This window comes from Culex quinquefasciatus, chromosome 3 (assembly GCF_015732765.1).
Source record: "Culex quinquefasciatus strain JHB chromosome 3, VPISU_Cqui_1.0_pri_paternal, whole genome shotgun sequence".
In the NCBI taxonomy this organism is placed as follows: domain Eukaryota; kingdom Metazoa; phylum Arthropoda; class Insecta; order Diptera; family Culicidae; genus Culex; species Culex quinquefasciatus.
The window spans coordinates 47,581,673-47,609,371 of record NC_051863.1 but is presented as its reverse complement, the minus strand read 5'-3'; the positions used below and the strand labels follow the sequence as shown (position 1 = coordinate 47,609,371).

The 27,699-nt window shown below is 35.5% G+C and overlaps 1 protein-coding gene across 4 annotated transcripts in view; it reads right to left on the bottom strand.

The window, feature by feature from the left end:
• LOC6052037 (GTPase-activating Rap/Ran-GAP domain-like protein 3) overlaps nt 1-27,699 on the bottom strand; it is a 333,316-nt gene that overhangs the window by 275,523 nt on the left and 30,094 nt on the right. The window contains exon 1 of one of the 4 annotated variants that reach the window (XM_038264588.1): nt 12,871-13,736. The exons of the other annotated variants lie outside the window; for them this stretch is intronic. Coding sequence (XP_038120516.1) covers nt 12,871-13,250 — 380 coding nt within the window. The 5' untranslated portion in view covers nt 13,251-13,736. Of the gene's footprint in view, nt 1-12,870; nt 13,737-27,699 lie in introns of those variants that run through there. 4 annotated transcript variants of the gene reach the window in all.

The window sequence follows — 27,699 nt, the reverse complement described above, 5'->3', positions numbered from 1 at the left end:
TTGTTTCATGCATTGTTCCTCTTGCCCCAATGGGTTGTTCGTCTTACCCCACTTGTTGAGTAGAACGTACAGAAAATCAATTATTTTAAAATTATTTTTTTACAGTACAAAAAAGGATTTTTAAAAAACTTGTTCTATCAAAGTCTTAGTCAAGACCTCGAATAAGATAATTATCAAGAAATCCGACAGATTTTTTACGGTTTTAATGGTTTTTTTTCCTTAGCTTGTTACACTTGCCCCACTTTCCCCTATTTAAAAGAAATTGAAGAAAATCTAAGAATCTTGTGGTTGGAAGCAAAATGGTTTATTGAAAACACGCCCAAACCGTTGCAATTGTCCCTTAACTCTAACTAAAGTCAAAAATTAAAAATAAAAGCCATGGTATCAACAATTGCATAGAAAAAGTGTTTTTTTTTTTTAATCTAAAAATGTATTTAAAACCAATACAGTTGTTTTGCAATCATTAGTTTTTTTTTTTCAAAATATCAAAGTAATGAGAAAAAAAATCTAAATTCTAAAACTTTTTGCAGTAATACAAATCGAAATTTCATACGATTCAAATTCAAACATTATTTTTTTTAAACAGGCCCAAACATGCTAAAAATGATTTTCATAGAGGAAAATAAATTTCACATTATTTTCAGTTGTTCTTGAAAAAAATATTATTTTGTCCCCTGATTTGCAACGGTCCTAAACAGTACAAAAATCGCAAAATTATAACCATAATTTTCTCAAAAATCAAAAATATTCAAAAAATAACGAAATTTCATTAAAAAATCATTTATTTTTTAAGAATTGCGCAGACTTGTACTAGTTATATTCAAGTTGTTTGTCCCTCAGCTCTGAGAAAGGGGAAGGCAAACAATAAGAAATCATAAATATTCAGCCCGAATTAAGAAATTTCGAAACGGTAATATATCCTAAAATGTATGAAGAAAAATGTCATGAATTTTTATTTTTTTTTACTGATCTCTAGAATAAAAATTTGAAAAAATAATTTTAAAAATATATAATTGCAATAACAAGCCAGAATTTTACCATGTTAATGAAAAAATGCATAGAAACTTCATTATACAGCAGTACAGTCTGTTTGTAATCATTAATTAAAAAAAAAGTTTTGACGAAATAATTTTTTGAGGAACTTTCACTATAGCTAAAAAAAAATAATTTAATTTTTTGCTTTTTTTTGCTGATTTTTCGACCGTTTTTGGAGAGGAGGAAATAAAAACTTTGAAAAATATTTGCAACAGCCTTATTAAAAACTAAACTGAAAAAAGTCGAGAAAATGACTTCAAAATCTTTAAATTCAAAAAAGTTGATTGTTTAAACTCTTATTTATGAAACCCATTTTATAAAAACTTATCATGTGGAAGAAAATGTAAACCAAAACAAAAAATAAAATCATACTATTTTAAATGCGGAAAAAACTTGATAAAATATAAAATCATTTAACATTCCAACTCCCAAGCCCTAAAAAAAGGTGGAACGGTAACTTCAACTCGCTGGTTCTCGGGCACAACTGAACCAATCGGGACGATTCTTTTTTCTAGTGATTTGTAAGGATGTCTATGCGGAGGCAGACTTTTTAAAAAAGGTGGAACGATGTTTTTGGTCGCAAAAATTACAGATTTGATCAAATCAAGCTCTGCCAAATTTTACAGTCATCTAGACATTCTTACAAATCACTAGAAACAAGACTCGTCCCGATTTGTTGAGTTATGCCCGAGAACCAGCGAGTTGAAGTTACCGTTCCAACTTTTTTGGGAGGCTTGGGCGTCCGTGTAAGTTAGACATGCGTTGGGCGTTCCAGTGTTAATTGAAATGTTTTCAAAATTAACAAACTTGCAAAAAATACATTCGAAAACTATTTGTTTTAGTTAAAGTATTTAAAAAATAGGTTGATAAAAATAAAATCACCTTTTCCCGCATATCTTTTTTATGCTTATAATGTTAAGACTTCCATTTAAAATATTTATGTAATGGAAAAATGAGCCGCTCCAAACATTTTTTTTTTTCAAAATTTATGATGTATGTCACCCCCTTTCAATACTTGCTCAAAAAACCAGTAGGCAAAAAAACATTTAAAAAAACATCAAAATTTCAAAAATGTTCGATAAGCAATCAACTGAAAACCACTTAAAATGCAGTTTCCTGCGTTGATAATCGTTTTCAACATATCGACGCTGTCGTGCTAACTTGTCGCGTAAAACGCGTTTTAATGTTTGACCTTGAATAATTCCCATAGAAAGAAAAGGTAATTGGAATATAAGGGAATAAACGACATTCAGATAAAAGTTAAATCTTACAGAAAACACAATTCTTATTTGATTCTGCAGACCAACAGAAGCCAAACAAAAGTGCTATTCTCAATTATTCTAACTTCAATTTCAGTTAAGTACGAGCTGACGCATTGGCAGCTTGAGATATTTTACGCTAAAAAGAACTTGCAAAAACTGCGCCACCACCAGCAGCGATATATTTTCCCTTACAGCAGGATGCTGCTGACACCCGCGCCGTATTTTATGAGACGACATGGCAGTCGCAGTTGAAGCAAGTCTCTGGTCACCACATCTACTTCTGGCCAGCACCAGAATTGTAACTTGCAAAGTACTTTTGAGAAAAGCTTCATTATTAGCAAAAAATGGGAATGACATTATGTCACTTCAATAGTTCCAGCAATATTTGAAGCAAATTGATTTATTACAAATAGAAAAGTCCAATGCCCGTTGTAATCCATTTATCAAAAATTCTTTGTTCGGCTGGCTCAATTCATTTTGTACATAGCACATAACAAAACAATGCTATTTCCAATTTTATATTAGAGGTACCATAAAAAAATTAATGTCCATCTGAAAAATAAATGTTCTTAACATAACCACCAAAACAACAAAAACATGTACCCACACCATCAAATTTCAAAATATTATCAATACACGTAACCACCCTAAGCGCTGTCCCGCTGCTAAATATGCATGAGATTCAGTTTCAAATTCAGCATGCAATTCCCGCTGGTCCAATTTATTCACGCAGACTGAACCTTTTCTGCGAATAATCAGGTGAAACTCAGCACAATTCTCTGTAACAAAGCTGAAAATACCACCAGCTGAAACCATGGGCGTTCTCGCCTCACCGGCCACAACATTCTTTCTACGGAAAATTCTCATGGAAACTGTACGCCTGTCAACGACTCCATTCCGCGACCACCACTAATTCACGCTTGAAAAGGATTTTAACTTCACTTCATTAAGCAGTAACTATCGGGTGTATAACGTCGTGCCAAGAGATCATGTTCTCGTTGTCGTGCTACCTCGTCGCACGTGAATTATGGGCCAGATTGAGTTAAAGGCGTCATTTTGTGCAGTTTTCGATGCCTTACCTTTCGACCTTCACAGACTCCATAAAAGCGATCAATTCTGAGATATTCAATACAAAACCGAAAAATCTCACTTTTATTACGAAGAAGTTTAGATCTGTTTGAAATTGATGTATGTGTGGCAACTGGCCAAAGGGAATTTAGTCAGGACGCGTTTGACACAAGTACATACTCAAATACTGTAAACATTGGTAATTATAACTCGGGGCTCCGGCAACCAAATTCAACCAAACTTCGGACAATGCACAGCTGTGTGTTCTATTTTTATTATTTAGGATCAGCCATTAAAACACATTTTTCACGGAACGTCAAAGGGCGACGTGCGACAAGATAGAACGATCACGTCAATGTATAAGGAGGAAAAAGATAGAACGTTGCATAAAAACTGGAAAAGTATCAATTTTTGAAATCACGTCAATTCCACATTCATCACAATTTTGGACTAGCATGGTTTCAAAAGTTGTTTCAAACTTATGAGTTATCATTATCTTATAAGCTTCAATTTATACTGTTTGTCTCCAGATTTATATTTGTCATGTACTTGGGTTTGTCAAACAATGTTCATGCGAGTAGTTCTCTTCGAGTTTACAAATCGACTTTTTTTGTATTTTTGATTTGGATGAAACTTTGTCCGTATGTAAAAAAAGCAGATTTCCATACAAGTCTCCATTTGCAGGCTGGTCATTCAAAAATGAAAATCTTTATCTTTAGATGGATTTTTCTGATCGATTTGGTTTCTTCGGTACAGTTGTTGATTATTATTAGGACTATTGAGAGAGAAAAAAAACACACTGCAAAAAAACATTTCTTTATTTTACTTAAAGTTGGATTCCAGAGATATGAATTTTATCATTTTTCGAAATTTTTACATGTTTTATATATCAATACCAAATTTTGGAATTCCTGGACCCTTTAAAATTTGTCTTAAAGATTATGCAAGAGCAAAATTTGGGATCATACCAATTTAAGGTATTTTGAGGTTTTGATATTGCAAAATTGCAGAATTTGTCAATGGTCGGACACCACATTTTGGTATTCTTTTGGTATTACAGTATTTTATCAAATTCCTCTGAAACTATGGGAAAATTTTGACCAATTTTGAAAAAAATATTAATTTTGCGCTAAAATTATGTCTCAAAGCGAATGCTTTCATTGAAAACCGAAAATTTAAAACTTGATTTTAAACATTTTTGATATACCCCCTAAAAAATGACTTGAAATTGTAGAAAATTGTCTGAATCAGGATACCATATTTTGGTATTATTTTGGTATTTAAGTTTTTTTCAAATTCCTCTGAAACCATGGGAAAATTTTGACCAATTTTGACAAAATAATTAATTTTGCGCTAAAATAACTTGAAACCAAAAAATGTTAAAGCTGAATTTAAATTTTTTTGATATACCCACTAATATTTTTTTTAAATCGTTGAAATTTTTCTAAGTCGGGATTACCATTTACTTTGAAAAACGAGTCAATCGACAGATTATTGAATTATGGTGAATTTCAATCCAGTTTCATTTTAATAACACTTATTGTTCAATCTTGTTATTTTTCAGAAGCTTCAAGAACTTCAAGCACAAACCGTTCATCAATGACAAATGTATTCGATGTGGTGAAGAATATCACTAAGAACAACATGGAATCATCAGGTGAGTAGATTTGACTGTTGCATATGGATCATTTCCGTTTTTCACTAACTGCAACTGCTGCACTAAAAAATGTCATGAAAATACCAAATTTTGGTATTACTTGTGCAAATACCAGCGACCAAAATATGCCCTTGGTTGCCTAGTAATAGATGGTAAAATACCATGAAATCACACCAAAATCATGTATGTGGAAGACCACAGGAATACCAAAATCTGATTTTCATAGGGCGCGGGAATACTTGAAAATAAAACCATGGCAATACCAAGTTTTGGTATTCAAGCAATGTTCAAAAATCCAGAAGACCTCAACTTGGTATTGAAATGGTTTTATTTTGTGGTATTATTTTACCCTTGAAATAACGAAATGGCTTTAGGCTTTATCCATAAAGTACGTTACGCTAAAATCAGCCAAAATTTACCCCCCCCCCCTTTGTCACGCTTTTCCTATGCTTATAATATGCAATGTAACGCATGCTCAGACCCCCCCCCTCCCCCCATAGAGCGTGACATACTTTATGGATGACGCCTTACCTTAGCAACTAATTGTCCGATTTTCAAAAGATCAGAGAGAAATTGTAGGATATTTTCTCAGCTTTTCAATAATATTTTTCTGGGGTGACTTTCCTTCTCATAGCATTTAAAAAATGAAAAATGTCTTCGTCATATCTTTATTTTTCTGGGTTTAAAATTTTTAACCAATCACTAGTGAGCCAGAAAATAGCGCGATTAATTTTTCAATTATCATAATTTCTCTTTCATGTTTTTTTTCCTAATCTCCATGTCTGCAACAGCTGGCTAGACTACAAACAGGCGGCCGCCTGCTGCTAGAAAAGCACTTCACTCGAAGCCAAGAAGTGTAGTGCTTCGGTAAACCAGGCGGCAGCGAGGACATGGCATCAACAGCACTTGTTGCATTCGCTGCACAGGATAGTTCGTATGAGGGAGGGCTGGGTTTCTCGTTCCACGGGCAGGTCTATCACAATGGCAAGGAAATTAAATTTTAATGATCTCCATAAATTACTCGCTCGGCAAGGAAACTGGTGCGGGCCAGAAAACTTTGGCTCTGGCTTAAAAAAGTGGGACAAATATATGCAAGGCATGAGCAAAAGTTTTCACCTGAAGTGCCTTTGATTCATAATGATTTCCAGCCGGGCGAAGCCTTCTTTGTAAGAATCGCTAATTAGGTTGCACCTTTACAGTGAAGGACCGTACCACGTAGCCCAGTGGTAACGCTTCCGTCTCGTAAGCGTTAGATCGGGGTTCAAATCCCGGCTCGGACCAACACAACTGGCGAGCTTTTCCCTTCTGGATTCGATTGCTTTGTAAAGGGAAGGTAGTGTATCATCACAAGCTGGACCTCATCAAGACACCTTAGGGAAGGCGACCTATGGAATGGAATGGAATTTTCTTAACTTTAACTAAATCCGTTTTGAAAATGCGGCCCTGATACTCTTCATGGGTCATGGGAAAAATTTACTTACTTTACAGTGAGGAGGATGTGGAAAACAAGCTTTAAAAAAACAGGAGCTTTAAAAAATGTTTAAACAAATTTTCAGAAAGAACAGGAGTCATACTTTTCCAAAGTAAAAACATTGCTCAACGAAACCGATAATCCAATTCACACACTGGTTCATTGCAGCCCGGTGGTTTTCAAAGAGTGTGAGTTCAACGGGCAATTAGCACTGAACCGTAAAGCAATTAGTGCAACAGCGTAAAAGTTTTGCGGCCGCTATCGATGGTTTGCTCGCACATTTCTGTGGATCGGAGGAAAAGTTTTGAAAAAAAGTTGTGGGTTCTTTTGCAAATCAACATTGAACGACTTGGTTCAGCAACTCCATTAGAAGGATTCAAGTTGCTTTTTTGTTCAGTTCAACAAGATTGATGGGTTTTTTGTGTGGTAATTTTTTTTCGTAAAATCTTGAAGGATTTTAGATTAAAATTCAGGAATAACTAACGAATTTCAAGCACATGTTTGTAAAACTCTTTTTAAAATTTTTATAAAAAATGCCAATTTTTTGGCAACTCTCCTTAAACTGAAATTTGTGGACGTTTAACATTTTAAATGAATCCGACTTTACTAAGTCATCTTGAACAATTAAAGAATCAACGAAACACAACAAAAAAACAAGTTAAGGTTATTGTCTATGATTGATTATTCTTTTAAAGGCAGTAGGATGCCAAAAAGAGCTACCGTGGCCGAGAGGTTACGGGTTTCGCCTTGTAAGCGGAAGGTGATGGGTTCGATTCCTGTCTGGCTCGGCAAGTCAGATCCCTTCAAAGAGTAAATCTGCTCACTGGGAATACTGACCGGTAGGGGATGGGTTTCGACTAGCAATCCAGAGGTCGTGAGTTCGATTTTCGTACCGGGATGATGAAGTTTTTGCCTTTCTTCCTAAAGAAAGGTATAGGGTTTGCTTTTGGCTCCGACGCCAAATCAAGCTTCGTTCCCAAATCATTTCTCGAGAAATATTCATTCGAAAAATCTGCAAAAAATCATGGACGATCGATTTTCGACGCCCGATTGATTGACAATGTCAGAATTGGTCTACCTCCAATATCCGAATTTTGGCACTTAATTTACTGTAGAGCACGCGTGACGTCCGTGTGTGGTAAAAAAGTGCTCAATTTTGTGGTAGGGGGTTTCTCAGAGCCCACATTATGGATTTAAGCTCTCTTGGGCGCATTTGAAAGGGGATGTGCTGAACCTGAACCAGTTCCATACCAAATTTGAATTTATCCATTTTTTATGGGGACTCGGACTGTGTTTTCACCAAATCAGGCGGTTTTCAAATGAAAATTCGGTCGAAAATTGAAGTATTGAAATCGTTTATTTATCCAAAAAATTGCATTTTTCCAGCCCTACATCCTCCCAAATTTTCATCCATGTCGGTAATGTGGATCTTGATTTACAGCTTGTGGACTAATTCACTGTGAGGGGGAAAAACCCCTAAAAAAGGTAAAAGCCAATTTTCACCAAATGCCAAAACTATTCCTTTGGCATTTTATCTAATTTTTTTTCTCCACATCATAATCTAGACCATACTCGATGTTCTGAAACAAATTTGACCTCATTCGGATTTACCGTTCAGATTTTAGAAAATTTCCATTTTTGCCTTTCTTACTAAAGAAAGGTATAGGGTTTGCTTTTGGCTCCGACGCCAAATCAAGCTTCGTTCCCAAATCATTTCTAGAGAAATATTCATTCGAAAAATCTGCAAAAAATCATAGACGATCGATTTTCGTCGCTTCGTCGACAAGTTGTCAAGTTGAGCTTCACATGCAGACGCGAGTAATGCTGGCGCGTGATGCTGGCGCGTATAGAGTTTTGATACTAGATTACCCCCTTTTAGTGCAAGTTGCTTTATCGATTGCTCGTTCATCACACATCGCCTATCATTATTTTCTATGCTTAGCTTCAGTGAACGCAAACTAGACGCAAGCAGCTATCTGTTCTGAAGCCTCATGCTCATTCTTTTGCCTTTCTTTTTTGTTTTGCTCATTCTCTGATCGAACTCTGAGCGAACGAATTTCTGGGAAGCGTCCAAGCTTCCCATGTGCCAGTGACAACGCTCATCGCGGGTTTGGTTTTGTAGCTTCGGTACTAGCCTTTTTGTGTATTAGTATTTTTGTTCATCGTACCAGCGCACCAAGGTGGTTTATTCGGTACGTTTGCGTTTGTCGTAGTGAAGTCCCACCGAGCGCTCAGTCGTTGTATGCTTCCCAATCCCAAAAACGCCTAAATGCATACTACATAGTTTTCTGGCTTGCTTATTGAAAGCTCACAATTTTGCCTAACGCCTAAATGACAGTTTAGTGAATTACAGTAGGCGTTTCAAAGCTTTCAAGAGCATTTTTGCGGCTTTACCGTTACATCGTTGTTTACAACACGGCAAATTCTCGGGTGTTGAAACACTTTCTGCCAGTCATTTTGTAACCACTTTAACGCATTGGAGCAAGACGGAATTATTTTGTTTTCTCGTTAATTTTTAATATTTTGAAAAGTGCAAAAAAAAACACTCAGAGAATACGAACAATTTAGCGATATGCAGAAAACATTACGAACATCGCAAATTGTGAGCTAATTCTCTATCTCAAAAACAATGTGTTCTGATTTAAAAAATCGAAAATGCTTGTGTGCGAGCACAGCTTACAACCGGCCATGGCAAATGGGGCAAAAACCAGCGCTTTTCAGTTATATGAAAAAATATGGTTGAGTTTCGAATTGTATTATGAATGGACCATTTTTTATTTTTCTATTTCTTTGAAGAAAAAAAATCAACTGCCGTTAATTTCTTTTTGTAAGAAAGGCTCTATCTCACCCCAGGTGGGATTAAATCGGGTTTTTTTTAAAAAAGAAGCTTTAAATAATTTCAAAGTTATGTTAGTTTATTTGAATGTGAAAAAATGTGAAAAAAATAGTATTTTTGTAGAATTGCTCAACTTATAAAACAGGCCCAACGTCCGGCCCGCAGGCTGGATCCGGCCCGTGAAGCCATTTCATCCGGCCCGCGATAGCTTTTCAAATTAGTCCTATGACTGGCCCTAAAGGCTGTTCAATAAATAAATTGAGTGCCTAAATTAAAAAAAAAGTTGGATCAAACTTTTACATCTTATATCAAAAATTTATGTAGGAACATTTCGACATTTTTTTTTTTTTTTTTGCTTTTGCGATAAAATGTTGCTAATTCAACGTTTTTCCTTTTTTAATGTTTCGGTTTCAAAATTCAAACATTCTTTAATTATTAAATTTTTTTACCATTTCTATGTTTTTTTTTTCAGAACCAATTATTTATTAAACTGATATAAATTGATTTTTATTAAGCAAAAAATAATTTATTTTTTTAAAACAACTTTTCAGTGATAAAGTTTTGTTGAAAACAATCTTTAAAGAAAACACACATACAAAATAAACATGTCAATATTCAAAAATCTGAGCAGAAAAAAATCCTGAAGGCAACCACGTTAAATTTTGTTGATCGGACTGCTGGTTGGTTGTATCTAAATTTTTTAACTGGAGGTAACTCGGAAACTGTTCAATTTCCATTTTTAAACATGATTTTTTTTTTGAAATTTGCTGCTCTTTTCAATCAATTTGAATTCATAAACAAAACTAAAACAGGCGTACTTTTCCTTCGTAACATACTGTAAACCGGGGTGACTTTGATTGGTTTGAGATTTTTCGGTAAAATGAAGAGTACAAATTAAATGCATACGGAATGGTATGGAATCATACTGACCGTGTTAGAGAAGTGTTCGAAGTACTTCAACAAGAAGTTTTCATAAAATTTTGAAAAGTTCAAAAAGCTAGTTAATTAAAAGAAAATGTTTATGAATAGCATTGTTTCAGTATTCTCAGAGGGTCAAGATTTTCTCAATGGATAGGTTTTGATATCAAACGAGACATATTTAGCAAAAAAGTGAAAAATTTCGTGACGATGCAACGCCGGAATGTGTCATATATATTTTGTTAAAAGCATATAAACTTAGTTAAATAAATAAAAACATTGATATTTCCTCTCAAAAACTTTAAATACAATCTAAATTATGGTACATTAGACGTAGAAATAACATGTGAACATATTTAATCTGATTTTAACAAGAAAAACTATGTCACCCTGGAATTCAAAATACAATTTTTCAAAGCAGCTATCTTTTTAAACACTAGCACAGCAAAAAATTGTGTAAATTTGGAAAGTGTAATTTTAAAAGGTTGAATATTACCTCTTTTATGTTGTAATATTACCTCAATTTAGACTGAAAAAGCGACATTACACCAGAATAGTGGTAAAATTACACATTTTCAGAGGTAAATTTATACATTTTTTCTGACATAAAAGATGTACCCCTTCCCAGATGTAATATTACCATGATTTTTTTCTGTGTGGACCTTGTGTGACCTACCCCAGTACATGTTTAAAAAAAAATATTTTGAGACAAACCTTATCAGTTGGAAAATATTCCAAAAATGAGTTGAAATCCTATCAATGTCATCCCGGTTTACGGTATTTTTAAATTGCGTGAAATAAACACTAATCGAAAATTTTAAAAAAATGCCTTATATTTAAAAACTTTACAGTGAATACAAAAATGTAAAATTACATTCGCTTGCAAATTGATTATTCCATCTAAAATGTAATGATTTATGACAATTTTTACGATTTTTTTTCCAAAATTCATCATTTTTTTTCAAAACTTTATCACTCTTTCATCATATTTTGCACTATCCTAGAATCAAGCAAAAAAGATGTTTTTTAGTCCCGTATAACATAACCAAAAAAATAATTATTGAATAATAAGTATTTTTGGGGAAATAACTTTTAGTTATAAACTGTCAACTGAAACAACGTGATTTTTTTCCTTCCGAAGACATAAAATCGGTCAGAAAATTCCTTCTCAAGATACAAATCAGAGTTTTTCCAATTTCACATGCCCTTTCGTGCATGGATGAAACAAAACTATAATGATGCAAAACGGCTTCTCGTCCAAATTTAAAAGAAAAATACAAACAATCACCAAATCAATAGGCATTTTCAGGGGAACAAATATCATATATAATGTGAAAACTTTAAGTTCATGCTTCGCACTCAGTTTAAAAAGCAGTATGAATCAATCATTTTATAATCAAAACTAGCTTTGAACAAATTAATGCAAAATTCTGACTTTGTATGTAAACTTAATTAACTAAATAAAAACATTGATATTTCATCTCAAACACTATAGAAGCAACCTTCATTAGACGTAGACATAACATGTGAACATATAATCTGATTTTAACAAGAAAAAGTATTGATAGCCAACCTGGAATTCAAAATACGAACCAAAGCAGCTATCTTTTTAAACACTGTTGAAAAAACTTTTTTTCCATAAATAGTGCATGGACCTTGTGTGGCCTACCCCAGTACAAGATTTAAAAATGATAATTTTGAGACAAACCTTATCAGTTGAAAAATATTCCAAAAATGAATTGATTCCTATCAAAAACACCCCGGTTTTAAAGGTTAAAAAATCCTTAAATTTGAAAACGTTGTGATGAATGCAAAAATGTAAAGTTACATTCGTTTGCAAATTGATTATTCCATCTAAAATTTAATTTAAATGTTTTAAGACGATTTTTTCAAAATTCATCACTTTTTTTAAAAAATTATCACTCTTGCATCATATTTTGCACTATCCTAGAATCAAGCAAAAAAGCTGTTTTTTAGTCCCGTAAAACATAACAAAAAAATATATAATTAAATAATAAGTATTTTGAGAAAAAACTTTTAGTGATAAAAAGTCAGATAAAACAATGGGATTACCGTGCTCCTATTTTTTTCTTCAACTTTGCCGAAGACATAAAATCGATTAGAAAATTCCTTCTCATGATACAAATAAGAGATTTTGAAAAATCGCATGCCCTTTCGTACATGTATGAAACAAAACTAATGATGGCTTATTATCGAGGTAAAAAAAAATACAAAGAAAATTCGATTTGCGGAAGCATAGAGAATTACTATTTTTTTCTGGAGAAAAAGACAATGTTGTTTTTGCTAGAAAATAAAGTAAAGTAAAATTATTTATATTTAACAAAACTCGTATCGTATCCAGAGATAAATTTCCCATGCTGTTACATCGTATCTATATCGAATACCAACACCTGATACATTGTGTGTGTATCAGTATCATCATGATGCGAACAAGAATCGATCAACTTGTAGCACCTGACACCCGAGTGCTCCTTCTGAGAGCAAACCTCCGGAGTCCTTCGTCCTTCAGCCTCACAGGAAACCCATACACAATTCAATTACTTTCAAATACTACACAGTGTACTACCCATACGAAGAGCTGATACTTCTCCTGCTCTCTTACCTCGGATTCAAGAATTCCCGCTGGACGGCCGCATTGTTCAGCAGATCCCAGCTGGTGATACGGATGGGCCAAACAATCTGGCCGAAGCTATCGCGGATCAGCGCCTCCAAGCTAGAGTAGGAGGGATTCTGGTGCTGGGACACCGACGACGCGGAGGAACCATCGGACTGAAGTCGTTCCGAGCGTTGCAACCGGCCCCGACGCCTGCACGGAATCGAAGCCTGTCGGGCAACTGTTGCTGCTGGTGTTGCCCCAGTAGCAATGGATGACGCTGGAGAGGGTGATGGACTTGACGGTGATTGAATATTCTGCTGTGCGGAGCTAACTGGATGACGTGCTTCTGGAGCAACCAGGGATTCCCCTTCTTCCACTGTTTCCATTGTGAGCAGCACTCTAATGTAATCCAGATACAACTATCCCTTAACTGCTTTGAATGGATGTTGTTTCATGTATTCAATTTCATTACATCACCCCCAAGAGACTGGAAGCTACAAAGCTCTTGAACAGGATGATTAAAGATCCTCTAGCCTCCACACAAAAAGCACTGAAAATTGAAAACAAACTTCAAAGAAACCACAAAGCCTTAAGCTGTAAGACTCCTCGAACGACTTCTTCTCTGAAAGCAGCGCCACCACGTGGTTCAAGCAATCGACATTAGCCTCCACGTCGTAACACTCGTATTAAAGAGGCCCTCTCCCAAGCACTGTGGTAACATCTGCAGCACAAACAACCCTAATCAACACACTCCAGCGACCAGCGAACCCGCGAAAAAACCGGAAACTGTTGCAAATCACGACCGACACCGAGCAGCAATTCACGCGCGACTAGACGGGAACGGCAAACTCCAGACACTGGCAACCCCGCCGCGCTAAAGTCCAGAGTTTTGCAGACTGAAAGACAGACAGCCGCGGAGGCTGTCAATCTCCGTCGATGGGAAAAGGGAGACAGGCGCGTGGTGGTTCATGGTTGTACCGGGAGGAAGGTACTGCTGCTGGGTGGGGTTGGGATGCTGTAGCCAGAAAGCCAGCGCGAGAAGCAGCAGGTGGAAGCAGTGGTGCCAGTTGGGCAGAATTGGAAAATATTGTTTTGGTATTTATTTTAAAAAGAACATATTCAAGTGTCAAAATGTTTGAATTGGTTAAAAATACATATTTTAGACGTTTTCAAATGTTGTGATAGATTGGTAGTGCTGTGTTGGATACAACGTTGCCAGATTATTTTGAGGGAAATCTGTATTTTCTTGAAAATAAATCTGTATTTTATCTGTATCTTGTCGAATTCGAAGCCATAGAAGACATTTTGAAATTTTTAACAACAGATTTAAGCTTTTTATTCATATTAAAGCATAAATTAATAACTAAATTGTTGAAACTTTCAAATATAACCGTTTTAAAAAAATCTGTATATACAGATTTTTGGGATTTTTGGGATCGAAAAATCTGTAAAATACAGATTTATCTGTATATCTGGCATGGCTGGTTGGATAGCAGAACCAGATTTTGCATTGATTGATTTGGCAGCATCAAAAATCTTAGTGCAAAAAACTACTTTCAAACTTCAAACCTGGCACCACTGCCATCCAGCATAACAAAGAGAGCACACACACCCCCCACTCGGATGCTGTGAGAGCAATCCGATAAAAGAGCGCGAAAACTGCCAAGTTCAGTGTGTCTCTGTGTGCAAGAGGAAGTTCAAGATCACGTGCTGCTGCTGCTGGCTTTGCTGCCAAACCCAGAAAGAGCGGTCTCCTGTTGCGCCATTTCGCGCGCGTTCATCGAAGCTCTTGGGCTGACAAATGAACAACTGACAGCATTTCCGTTCCCCCTGAATGAAGGCTGTGCTCACGTGGGGCAGTCACAGGCGCTTTCGAGTTACAACAGAAATCAATTCACTGGGGAAGGTGAAAGTAAAATTGGAAAAAGGGGTTTTCTTTGGCTTTGGGTTGCTCTGCGCGACTACAAGGATAATATTATCGCTGGCGGGCACTGTTTGGAGTGTAAACAAAGAAGTTTTCTCTCCAGTTTACTTTACGATAAGTGTTGCCTGAGTGAAAGTTAGATTGAGGTGACACTTACCTGGGACAAGTTTTGAATGCAATGATGATTTTTTTTCGGTGGAAAACAGTTTGAAATGTGTTTTTGATTGTGGATACATTTTGCATCAATTCTCTTAAGGCTCTTTATGGCATCATATCTGGTCTGCCACTTGTCGGTCATGTTTGTTTTAGAAAAATATTCAAATCTTGATTCAGAATAGTTTTCTTTGTGTTATTTGTAGATGCATTTTACGTATCGTGAATAATTAGCCGGGACCGTGGTGTAGGGGTTAGCGTGCTTGCCTCTCACCCAGTCGGCCTGGGTTCGATCCCAGACGGTCCCGGTGGCATTTTTCGAGACGAGATTTGTCTGATCACGCCTTCCGTCGGAAGGGAAGTAAATGTTGGTCCCGGACTAACCTAAAAAAGGTTAGGTCGTTAGCTCAGTCCAGGTGTAGGAGTCGTCTCCCTGGGTCCTGTCTCGGTGGAGTCGCTGGTAGGTAGTTGGACTAACAATCCAAAGGTCGTCAGTTCGAATCCCGGTATGGATGGAAGCTAAGGTGTAAAAAGAGGTTTGCAATTGCCTCAACAATCAAGCCTTCGAACACCCAGTTTCGAGTAGGAATCTCACAATCGAGAACGCCAAGGCAATGCTGTAGAGCGAATAGCTTGATTTTTTTTTTGAATATTTTTTCATTTCAATTTACCATCATTGCCAGTCATTTCCCTAAGAGTGAATGACACCATCTACGACCCCAACAGGAAATTACTATTTCTTTTTATAGTCTTGATGACCATATTCATCTTATTGAAATTTTTTAATTTCAAATTCAAATCAAAATAAAATCAAAACACTTCCATTCCAAGAACTACAATACAACTTGTGTACCGCTGACAGCACAACCACGATAACCAGCAATGGCGTGATAATGACAATCGACTACTAATTGGACGGAGAATTTTAATTAGCGGTGCTTTGCAAATTGTCGCTACTATTGTTTTCAAGCATCCACTCGTTTGCAAAACAAGCTATCAAAATCACCACGTGAATAAGAGCAATTATAAAATGTACATATTTATTCATGAACATTTATGCATGGCATAAAAACAACAACAAATCATGATTCAATTTACACTGTAAACAACCATGACCTCCTTCAAGCATAATTCTTTTGTTTTTGGGCTGTCTGAGCCAAAATCCCAAACGTGAGCTTGTTTGGACGAAACAGAAGCGGTTTAAAAATAAACCAAGCGTCTACTCCAAATTATATGAGCCATCCACAAGAATATGGAAGCGCCTGGTGAGGGTGACGAGCGGGAATTCCCGGGAGATCGAACATTTTTGGACCTCTCGATTCCCGGGAAATTTTGGTCGAGACTCCCGGGAAATTTACTTATACTTATAAATATGAAAGCAAAGATTGGCCAATGGTTAAAAAGATTTGAATAATTCGAAATTGTTTAAAACATTGGATGTTCAATGTTCTATGTTCAAGTTCGAATAAATCAATGCTTCTCTTATCTTCTTAGGTGAGGAAAGCCTTTTCAAGATAGGTTCAATTTCCATATCCTCTCTCGAGCATAGCAATCTTCGGGGGGAGCGGCCGTGGCTGACTGGTTACGGTGTTCGCTTTGTAAGCGACGTTCTGGGCTCGAATCCCATCTGCTCCCAACGAGAAATTTAAGAACACATAAATTTGAAATTATGAATATGAACGAAAAATCAAAGTTGCTCGAGGCGGGGTTCGATCCTCCGTCCTTTGGAATGGTAAGCAAAAATGCTACCCACTAGGCCAAGACGACTTGGTGAGCGTGGACTGGAATTAGGAATACTGTTACAGAGTTACTCAAACTCAACCCAATTACGAGTCATCTCTGCGATACGGCTTTACGCAGTAGGCCTGGCCGCTTTAACGCTTGTGATGTTTCAATGCATTCTAATGCAATGGCGCACTACAAATGTTAATAAATGACAAGAAAGATGCTAGGCGTCATCTAACCTAAGGCACTCTCCAGGATCCCTTCGAAAGATTGGCTGCGCTAGGGTCTGATTAGATTAGATTAGATTAGATCTCTCGAGAATAGCAATCTTCATTCTCTAGTGTTTTTTTTTTTAATTCTTAGTAAGGTAATATCATATTTTGATTTCAATAAGCAACATTTTGCTTCGCATCAAACTCAATGTTGAATTATATTTTGAAAAAAAAAACTCTGGCTATCTTTGTAAAGTCTAAGTTCGCCAATTGTGAACATTCAGGTTTTCCTGATAACTGATATTTCTTCAATAAATATGTACAGTTGACCTTAAGAAGGAACACTGTAAACTTTAAATTGTTGTGTTGAGACGTTAGTCATCATATTGTAAAGATCCCGATGCAGGAAAATTAAATACTGGCTATTTTTTTACTTCACAATAATCTAATAACAATTTCATGCAAAAAATTTGTGCAACTTTTTTCAAAGTAGAAATAGTTCCTCAAAATAATTAGGCTAGCTCAATTCCAGGGTCTCGGGAATTCCCAGAAAATTGCCAAATACAACTTTCAGTTCCCAGGAAATTCAAAATCTCGTTCATAGCCATTACCTTTAAGCACAACGGAAACAAACAATACAAATGCAAAAAAATGTTGCAAAGTTCGGGGGGTCCACAACTAGCATTCTTTATAGGTTTATTAAAATAAATACAAAAAGTTTAATGGGTAATTCTCCGCCAACTCACACAGCAGTTGCCCCGACCCCTCTTCGATTTGCGTGAAACTTTGTCCTAAGCGATAACTTTTATCCCTGATCACGAATCCGAGGTCCGTTTTTTGATATCTCGTGACGGAGGGGTGGTACGATCCCTTCCATTTTTGAACATGTGAAAGAAGAGGTGTTTTTCAATAATTTGCAGCCTCAAACGGTGATGAGATAGAAATTTGGTGTCAAAGAGACTTTTATGTAAAATTAGACGCCCGATTTAATGGCGTAATCAGAATTCCGAAAAAACGTATTTTCATCGAACAAAACACTAAAAATGTTTTAAAAACTCTTCCATTTAATGTTCTTTTCGAATCTACATTGACCCAGAAGGATAATTTTTTCATTTAGAACATTTTTTTTCATTTTAAAATTTCGTGATTTTTCTAACTTTGCAGGGTTATTTTTTAGATATACTCAATGTTCGACAAAGTTGTAGAGCAGACAATTACAAAAATTTTGATATATTAACATAAGGAATTTGCTTATAAACATCACGAGTTATCGCGATTTTACGAAAAAAAAGTTTTGAAATAGTTACTTATTTAGCAGTTATTTTAGAAAGTTTTTTCTGCTCTCGCTTATTCGAAATTTACGGAATTTATTTCATCAAATGATTGTATCTGAATTAATTTGTAGCTGTAAGAATCTCCAAAACTCTGCATCCGGTAATAAGTTAAGCATATTGTATTCTGATTAGTACAACAAATAAACATGAATAAACATGAAATAGTTACTTTTTGCGTTTCTCTTTGTTGCGTCGTCCGTGTCTGTCGCGGGTGACCATGAACGGCCATGATCAACGACGACCAACTTTTTCAAAACTTTTTTTCGTAAAATCGCGATAACTCGTGATGTTTATAAGCAAACCCCTTATGTTTACAAATCAAAATTTTTGTAATTGTCTGCTCTACAACTCTGTAGAAAATTGTAAAACTTTAAAAAATAACCCTGCAAAGTTAAAAAAACTAAATTTTAAAATGAAAATTTGTGTTCTAAATGAAAAAATGACCCTTTCCCTTAAAATGACATGTTCCAAATTGTTTACAGTCGAGTAACGGAAAATGGCAGAGTTTAGTGTTTTTTCGATAAAAAATGATCAATGAGACACTTTTGGTTTTCAACTTTCAACGATTTTTCTAATTTTTTCATCAGCATGGTTTAATGAGCTTTTTGTTCCATTTTCTTTCTTTTAATGTGTTCTAACATTGATCAAAATATGAGATCGATCCGACATCTACAGCCAGAGTTATTCAACTGTCTCATTGTAGACGCACTTGGCAGGAACAATGATACAGGTGGGGAACAATGAGACATTCTACGGAAATCAATACTTTTCTAGTAAAACTTCATGTTTTTGTATCGTTCCATTGCAGGTGACTTGCCTTGAACATTTTAGAGCAATTTTGCTAACATGAAACTTTAATTAACAAAAGTTATACTAAAAAGTATTTAAATTTTGAAAAATCCATAAATTTTACCAAATAACTTTATTTTTTTGGTTAAATAAAGTTCAAACTCAATAAATATGCTAAAAATCACTTCCAATTCATGTTTTGAAAGATTTCCATAGATTTTGAAAAGTTTAATGAAGAAAAATCGAAGTGTCTCATTGTTACCCATGGGCTGAAAAGAGTAGGGAACAATGAGACAGCCCTGGATTTTGGGTATATTCTAAATTTTGGCCAAACCTAGGAGCGGCCGTGGCTGACTGGTTACGGTGTTCGCTTTGTAAAAGAATGGTCCTGGGTTCGATTCCCATCTGCTCCCAACGAGAAAGTATAGGAATTATAAATCTTGAAACTCTGAACATGAACGAAAAATCAATGTCGCTCGAGTCGGGGTTCGATACCCCGTTCTTTGGATTGGTAAGCAAAAATGCTAACCACTAGACCATCACATCACGGCTTGGTGAGCTATGAATGGAATTAGGAATACTGTTACTATCAACTATATACGCGCTGGGTCCTTGTCCATTTGACAAGGGTTCGGAAGTTCTAAATAACGTTTGAACCCGATTGGTGCAAACGTTCTTCAGGGCGGGGCTTGTCGATAAAGCTGAAGTACCTCGCGCTCGGCTAGCCAGCGTAGAAATGGGTCACCGAAGCTCGGCAGAGCTAACACCAACCAAATGCCTATGCGAGTTATTTGCATGTATAGAATGTAGATCTAAAAAAATACATGGAAACAACTCAATTTGTAAGAAGTGGCCGCGTGGTCCCGTTTGGTTGGTTGCACACACACACACACATTCTAAATTTTGGCCAAACCTAATAAAAGGACATTGTAGCCCAACTCAATCCCTATGAAACGTCGAAAGAAATTTGAAGAAATATTAGTTTTGGTGTAAATGGCAGCCTACGAGCGAAAAAGTATTTTATCATTGTTCCCCGTGTCTCATTGATGACTACTCTACCCTACGCCTTCAATTCGGGCGTACAATTTTACATAAAAGTCTCTTTGACAGCAAATTTCTATCTCATCACCGTTTCAGGCTGCAAATTATTGAAAAACACATCATTTTTCGCATGTTCAAAAATGGACCGCCTCTCCGTCGTGAGATATCAAAAAACGGACCTCGGATTCACGATCAGGGACAAAAGTTACCCCTTAGGATAATGTTTAACGTAACTTTTTCCGATTTCGTGTGAGTTGGTAAAGAATTACCCAAATTTCTCTATGAAAAAGTTTTAAAAAGCTTTGCTGGTAAATAAAGCGATCTCCCATCCTTTTGATGGTAGGTGTTATTACTTTGATTCCAACAAGAACTTCTTGTTCTTGTTATTGTCTTCTTTTTCTTTCTTCTTCTTCTTGTTATTGTCATTGGCACATATAAGAGAGACTTGGTCCCATTGATGCTTTGTTTCAGAAAGTTGTGTGGAATTGGACGAAATTTAGCCTACTTAAACTTCAAGTTTCACAGTTTGGCCATAACCAATGTCAATCTTAGCATCCGTATCCGTACGAAGAGTTAATTGAATTAAGATGAAACAACTCATTACCGTCCATCACGTATTAACTTTCCCCTTAAGCCTATTTGAACCAACCCATATGAACACTTAACCATCCTGTACAAGTTAATAAAGACCTCTTCCACGGAAAACAATCACTTTCCGCTCGGGTGGATAATTTCAATCAATCATAATAGCTTTGCACTAAAGTGACATTATGATGGGGGATTGCCTCCCGTTCATGAGCCCCGATCACCACCGATGGGGATGACGATAGTGACATTCATCCCACATACACCATACAGCACAATGTATGGTGAATCCCGCTCTGAACGGCAATTTATGCAGTTATAGTTATTAGCTAGATATGTGTGCTTGGTAAGTGGTCCCCCCGATGATAACATTAGTATTATCCGTATACTGCTAAAGTGAATATAGCGTGTAATGAATTTATACTATCGAGGCAAGAAATCTCGCCGTAATTCGATACGAGAAAACTTGGAAAATCTCAGCACACTCACACACGTTCACAAAATCTCAACCGGGGAGAGATGCACGTCCGGACACTTAACACGGTCGGCGCTGCCACAGAGGAAAATCCTCGACAGAAGCATTGACCCGATTCGCCACAGGAAATCTAATTTGCCAGCTTGGTTGGCTCCGACAAATGGACTCTGGACTACAAAATCATTGAATCTTGCAGTCTTGCTACATCTTTCAGTTCTTTTTTGTTCAGGGTGATGTGTGTTGGCGGGGGTTCCCTTTTTTCTGCAACGTAAACTCGGCCAACACTGGTTAGATAGTGGATGGTTGAACTCCTAACCCGTTCAGAGGGAAGGTCAGTGAAGCCGTCTTGTGAATAAGCAAAATAAGAAAAAAAAACTTTGATTAAATTACGTATTAAGATACGAACAGTTAGAAATATTGAAATTCCAACAATACAGCTGACTACCCTACACCAGGACATGTAACACAATCACCAGGACCTTAAATAGAGGGCAGCAGAAGACAAAAAAACGGAAAGCATATTTTCACGTCTTCCGGGGAAGTAGTCTCTAAATTGCGGATCGTTGTTTCCGATGGTGAACTCTTGTCTCTCACATCGTAGCCTTACTAGCCAGTAGTCGGGGGCTGGTAATCGATAGGCTTAGTGATTTTTCACGCTCGAAAATAGCAAATTTCACGGGGACCTCAATTTCAAAACACCGAATTTCACGCAAATTTCGCGGAACGTGAAAAATGTTAAAATAACTCGGAAAATCTTATGTTTAAATCACAGAAACTACTTTTTATGCTTCATTATATATTATTCTTCAATAAACTGACGTGAACGTGACAAACAAAAAATTTCCTAATTATAAAAAAAAACCCCGTCTGGTTTACGGATGGGCTCAATTTATACTTTGATACAAAATGTAAGGCATGCGTATTCTCATTTATTGAATTGCTTTTTTAATATTCAGCTAAAAAAGTTAAAAAGTTTTCGCTGATTTGCTTCTGTTTTATCAGTTTCAATTTTATTGAATTTCATATCGAAGCAAGATTCAACAATCTTGTCCATCCAAAATATGTAAAATAGTTTAAATATTCTTCAACATTTAGACCATTCAAAATAATTTTTAAGGTTTTCATCTCTCTTTTTAATAAAACTAAATTTAACTCCATAGGCAAAAATGTTATAAATTGTAACGAAATCGAAATTTTTATTCAAAATATGAACAGAAAACAAAAAAAAATAACTTTCAAGAGAATTATTCACAGAAATAATCAAATATTTTTAGAATAAAACAGAACTAAGAAAAAATCTGAAATGTTTTAAAAATGTGATTTCAAAGATTAAAAATACTCTTTATTTTATTTTAAATAAAACAAAGCTTGATTATTTTAATTTCTTTTGAAATCATACATTTTAAATAAAATAGCAGTAAAATTTGTACTACAGCGAACAAAAAAATAAAAATATTACTAAACTTAGTTTGTTTCTATAGAAACTGAAAATTTTAATTATTCTTCAAATGGTTCATATCAAGCTTATCAAACGAAGACTAATAAGATTTACTTAAATAGTCCTTATGGTTGAAATAGTTATTATGAAGACATTTGAAAAAAAGTGATTTGAGAAAATTGATAAATTTCAAGAATTTTTCACCCTTCCGCGGAATCGTCAAAATTCACTAACCCTATATAAGTAATTGAACATAAAATTTCACGGGATTTCGCGGAAAAAGCCAAATTTCGCGAATTTCACGCTGTCCGCGAAATTGTGAAATTTCACTAACTCTACTTATAGGAGAACTTTCATTTCTATCACTCGAATCCGGTGCTCTATTAAACCAGGATATTCACCCGCTTAATTCTACAGTAGTTCATAACATTATTTTTATTTCTTTTTGAGTTTGATTAATTATTTTGAGAAAAATCGTTACATTTTCACACAAACATAACATTTCACGGGATTTCGCGGAAAAAGCCAAATTTCGCGGATTTCACGATGTCCGCGAAATCGTGAAATTTCACTAACCCTAGTAATCGACTTTCCGATGGCGTTAGGGGTGATGCAAACAGGATTTAGATTGGCTTATCCTTTTATAATTTTTCACCCGGATTATCTGTGCATAACGGAGTGTTTTTTTCTGTGGGGGTATGGAGTGAGGGTTGAAAATGGACAAGATCTATGGTGGTCGAGCTTTCGAAGCATTTGACCGTAGCGTTGGGTTTGAGATTAACGATCCGTCGGAGATTCGAGGGAGAAAAATGGTATCAGTTTCTGTCGATTCGTTGATTGGAACTGGGTCAATTTATTCTGCTCTTCAGGAAACGTCCCATCACAGATTGTAAACAGTAAATTTTGAGCAGCATAGCTGACGATTGAGAAAAGTGGGAAGAAATGGGAAAGAACTCTTTTCAATTTAGCTCAAATGAAGATTGGACAGGCAAGTCACGTATTTTTTCGTTGCTAGCTGACGATTGTTTGCAGTTGATATAGATGTAAGGTTCGCCTTAAGAAGAAACAATCAATATTCAATTTAGGTATACTTTTATTTTTGTGTTCTATTCCCCAAAAAACAGTTTCTATTTGTCTTAAAGATCAGCTTTCGAGCGTTTTAATTAACTGACATTGAAAACAAATTGATAAACAACTCAAACAAAACGGAATTAAGATAAACCAATAAACTTGCCAACACGACAACCCGTCCAATTTAAAGTTGCACCATCTGCAACTCTATCTTGGAAAATTCCTCAATGTTTAACCGTTCACTGCAAGTCAAGTCTTTTCTTAGCGGAACAACAATAAAAAAATACAAGATCAAAACGAACAATGCAACATTAAGTGAAAAAAAAGCACAATAAGAATCAGTGCAGAAGAGCAAAGTGTTTCCCAAGTACAAACAGTTTTCCTCGAAAAAAAGAGAAAAAAAAATCGTAGAGCGTTGCTGGCTGACCTACCCAGTGGACGACACGTACTACAAAGATTTTTATTTTCCTGGACCTTTTATCCGCTCCATTCAACAGAAATTTTTCCTCCAGTACAATGTCAACCGGAAGCCAATGTTGTGTGCTTCGGTTGTGTTTTTTTTCTTCTCTGTAATACGGTCCTCTTTGTAAAATCATTTATGTTGTGATACGAGGAAATACCTCCTTAACTTCATCTTACACTTTTGTAGATGTTTATCGTTGTGCTACAGTAAAGTGATGCTAGTGAAATGAAACACCTTCTTTGAATTTCAATCAGTTCTTTAAAAATCAAATTAAAATAAATTTTCAAAAAAGACTACTCAGAAATAAGAGCAGTTTATTCTGAAATTAGCTGGAACATCTCACATTAAAAAAATATAATTTCCGAAAATTTTAGAATCGTTAAAAATATCATTCACCAAACAAAAAGGTAAATAAAAGTCAAGCCAAGCCTGTGGGCTTCCGCGTAGTCAGGCCCCCGGCCCGAGTAATAAAGTTTTATGGGAATTATTGTGCTGAACATTGCGTTTTTACGAGCTTTTTGTTGGTCCGACACTGCTGGTGTTCGACACGGGCAATTTCGGCGCAAACGCTTGGAGTGTTGAGTGGTAAACCGCCAATAAATGGCGACAATAAATGTATAACTTTCAAGTTGTTATTGCATTTGACGGTTGTGGACTGCATTAAAGTTGTTATTTGAGTCCATGATCAGATATCGTTTCAGATGCGTTTTAGATAATCAATAATTCGGTAGTCCTAAATGCAAACTCCAAATAAAGTATGACTCAAAATTTCATCCCACCAATAATATCGATCCAACTTTGAACATACTAGCAAAAGTGTCACGTAGGTTGTTCCCTTACTTTTTCTGTGGTTTTCAGGATTGTCTGTTGACACACCTTTTCCCTAGCAAATTCGGTCCAAAACCTTATCTTTCTGAAGAGGTGTTGCCCACGTTGGCACCGGATTCTTGGTAAATACAAAAAAACTACACCTCTTTGTGGTTTTATGATTTGTCGCCCCCTTCATAAAAGGGCTGACCAAGGCTTCACAGATGTCAGTTTTTCATCTGATGGGGTTTGGAACTATGTGGGGAAGAAGAAAGCAATCAAGTCGAACCGGGCCGAAATTGACGACGTGACGAGATAACATAAGTTTATAGTTTTTCGTCTCTAAAAGATCTCTTATTTAGATATATATGTTATGTATGGCACCTAAGATTGAGTATTTGAAGCAGATAAAATTTGTCACAGCACTTTTATGTCTATTGTCGTCGTGTTTTTACTAGAAAAATATTGAAAAAATGGTTCTCGATAACACAAAAAAAAATAGAGACTGCCCGGGGCTCGATTCTTTATAGGAAAAATAAGTATTTATGCAAATTTTGATATGAATCGGTTAGATTGAGGGTTCACTTTTGAGTATCGTGAAAAATATATGGCGAAAACATCGCTTTAGGATTTTGGCAGTAGGTGGCGCAAATCTCGTACAAATTTGTCCAAGTGTGAGATTCCTGTAGGGAATTCAATTATCTACAACTTTGTCCAAAAGCGCAAAACGATTGGAGTTTCCACCCTATTTTCACAACCATTTTCAATGCAGGTGATTCAAGTTCACCGAAACCATCGTTGAGAATAGCTACTATCGTGTAAACCAGCTATTCTCAACGAAGTGGAAATGAATTATAAAATTTATTTGAAAAAAATCATATAAACTTAATGTTTGCATCTTCTCAAAACTGACAAAAAAAAACAAAGATCTCAAAAATGACAGAAAGCTGCATTTATATGAAAGTTCCAAACCAATTTTGATAATCGGCTAACTTATCTGTTCTGTTGTATAAATTATGACTAATTTGTCTAAACCTTAAATTTATTTTATAATCCGAGTCTTAAAAATTAATACTCCTTATTGGTTAATGCAGAATAGAAGAACAGCATGGAACTTCATCTTGCATCTTATGTTAGCATATGAGTACAATGTGTGTTTTGTAGATCAAACAAAGATAAAAAATTCGGTTTGTCCGATATTTTGAACCATGAAAGAAGGGTTTTTTTCCGCCAGTTTTCACCACGGGGTCTAGAGCAACTTTTTCTTGATTTTTTTCGGTTTATAGGATATTTTTTCAGAAAATTCGCAGAAAATCAGTGCATTCATGTTGATATCTATCAAATTTCTTATAAATATGCCTTAGAAGACTCTGACATCTCTGAGAAATCCAATAAAAAGTGTATGAACAAAATTTTTCAGATGTCTAGTTTTCTTTGAAATTACCCCAAAATCAAAGTGGGAAGAAACAAGACGACCGAATATAAATCTTTTCTTAGTACAATTTTTCATGAAAGCACTGAACGGATACATATGTTTATTTCCTAATAGATTTCCAAATTTATTTTTTCAATCCTCTGCCATATTACACCATGACATTTTAAAACAATTCCGAATCAATTACATCGTAGAGAACAGTTTGTTAAACAAGTTCCATAAAAAAAAGTATCACTTTTGGTTCAATATTGGCATACATATGCCGAATTTCGCAAAATATAAAGTTACTTTCTCCAAAATTTCTTGAATTATTTCTCTTTCACATGATGGACACCACCTACTGGTTTTTTTAAATTGTTATAGAATAATTTACATGAATTTCATCAAAATTTGGTATAATTTGCAAGTTTTAACAAAATATTATCATCATAGAAACAGCTTAGGTTATTTTTACAAAAACCTTGTACGGAAAAAATATGACATATCCTTTAAATTTTACTTTTGATTATAAAAAAGCGCCGTGATTTCTTCTTTTAGTGGTTTTTCAGAAATCCCGTCCACTTTTCTACAAGTTTGTCTTTGGCCACTTTTTGATACGATGCAATGGCTTCATGATACAGCAACATTTAAATTACGATATACATTTTTTAGATTACGTCCTTCTCAAATGTCATTCTCGAGAGCACCTGGTTCCATATACACAAAAATATGCTTGAAAAATTCCTGTTTTAGGCTGAAATTGCTCAATAGAGAATTCCGAAGCAATGCTGTAGAGCTAACAATTTGATTTTTTTATGATAAAGAATTCAAGTATCGGACTAAAATGCAAGTTGAATATTCAGAACTATACAAGATTGGCAAAACTCCTAGCATTTGAAATTGTATCTACATAAGAATTCGAACGGCAATGCAAGCGGTCGTTACAACTCGCTTTTCCAAAACTAATGAACTAAAAGCGAAAAAAAACATGATGGATACCGTGGAGAATTTCTATATCTTCTTAAAAATGTAGTAGAAGTAGAAAATCTGGTTCAAGAGCCATGAGTTCGACTCATAAACATGACGAAATCCAGTCTGCAATTCGCTAAAATCACTGTATCCGAGCGAAGAAAATCATAAGAATTTCTTATTTTAAAGATTTTTGAAAAGTACACTTTGGCTTACGTAGAGATTCCTCCATTGACAATTGAAAAAAAAAATGTAGGACTCCCCTTCAAAGCGGCTCAATACTCAATAGGTAATAATGAATTGGATAGTTGTGTGTCTGTTGATTTTTTTTATTATTTACAAAAAAAAGAAGCCGAAGTAAGAATCGTCAAATTTTCAACAAATTTGAATAAAATGGTCTCTACGAAGAATTGAATTTGCAGTCAAAGTCTATAA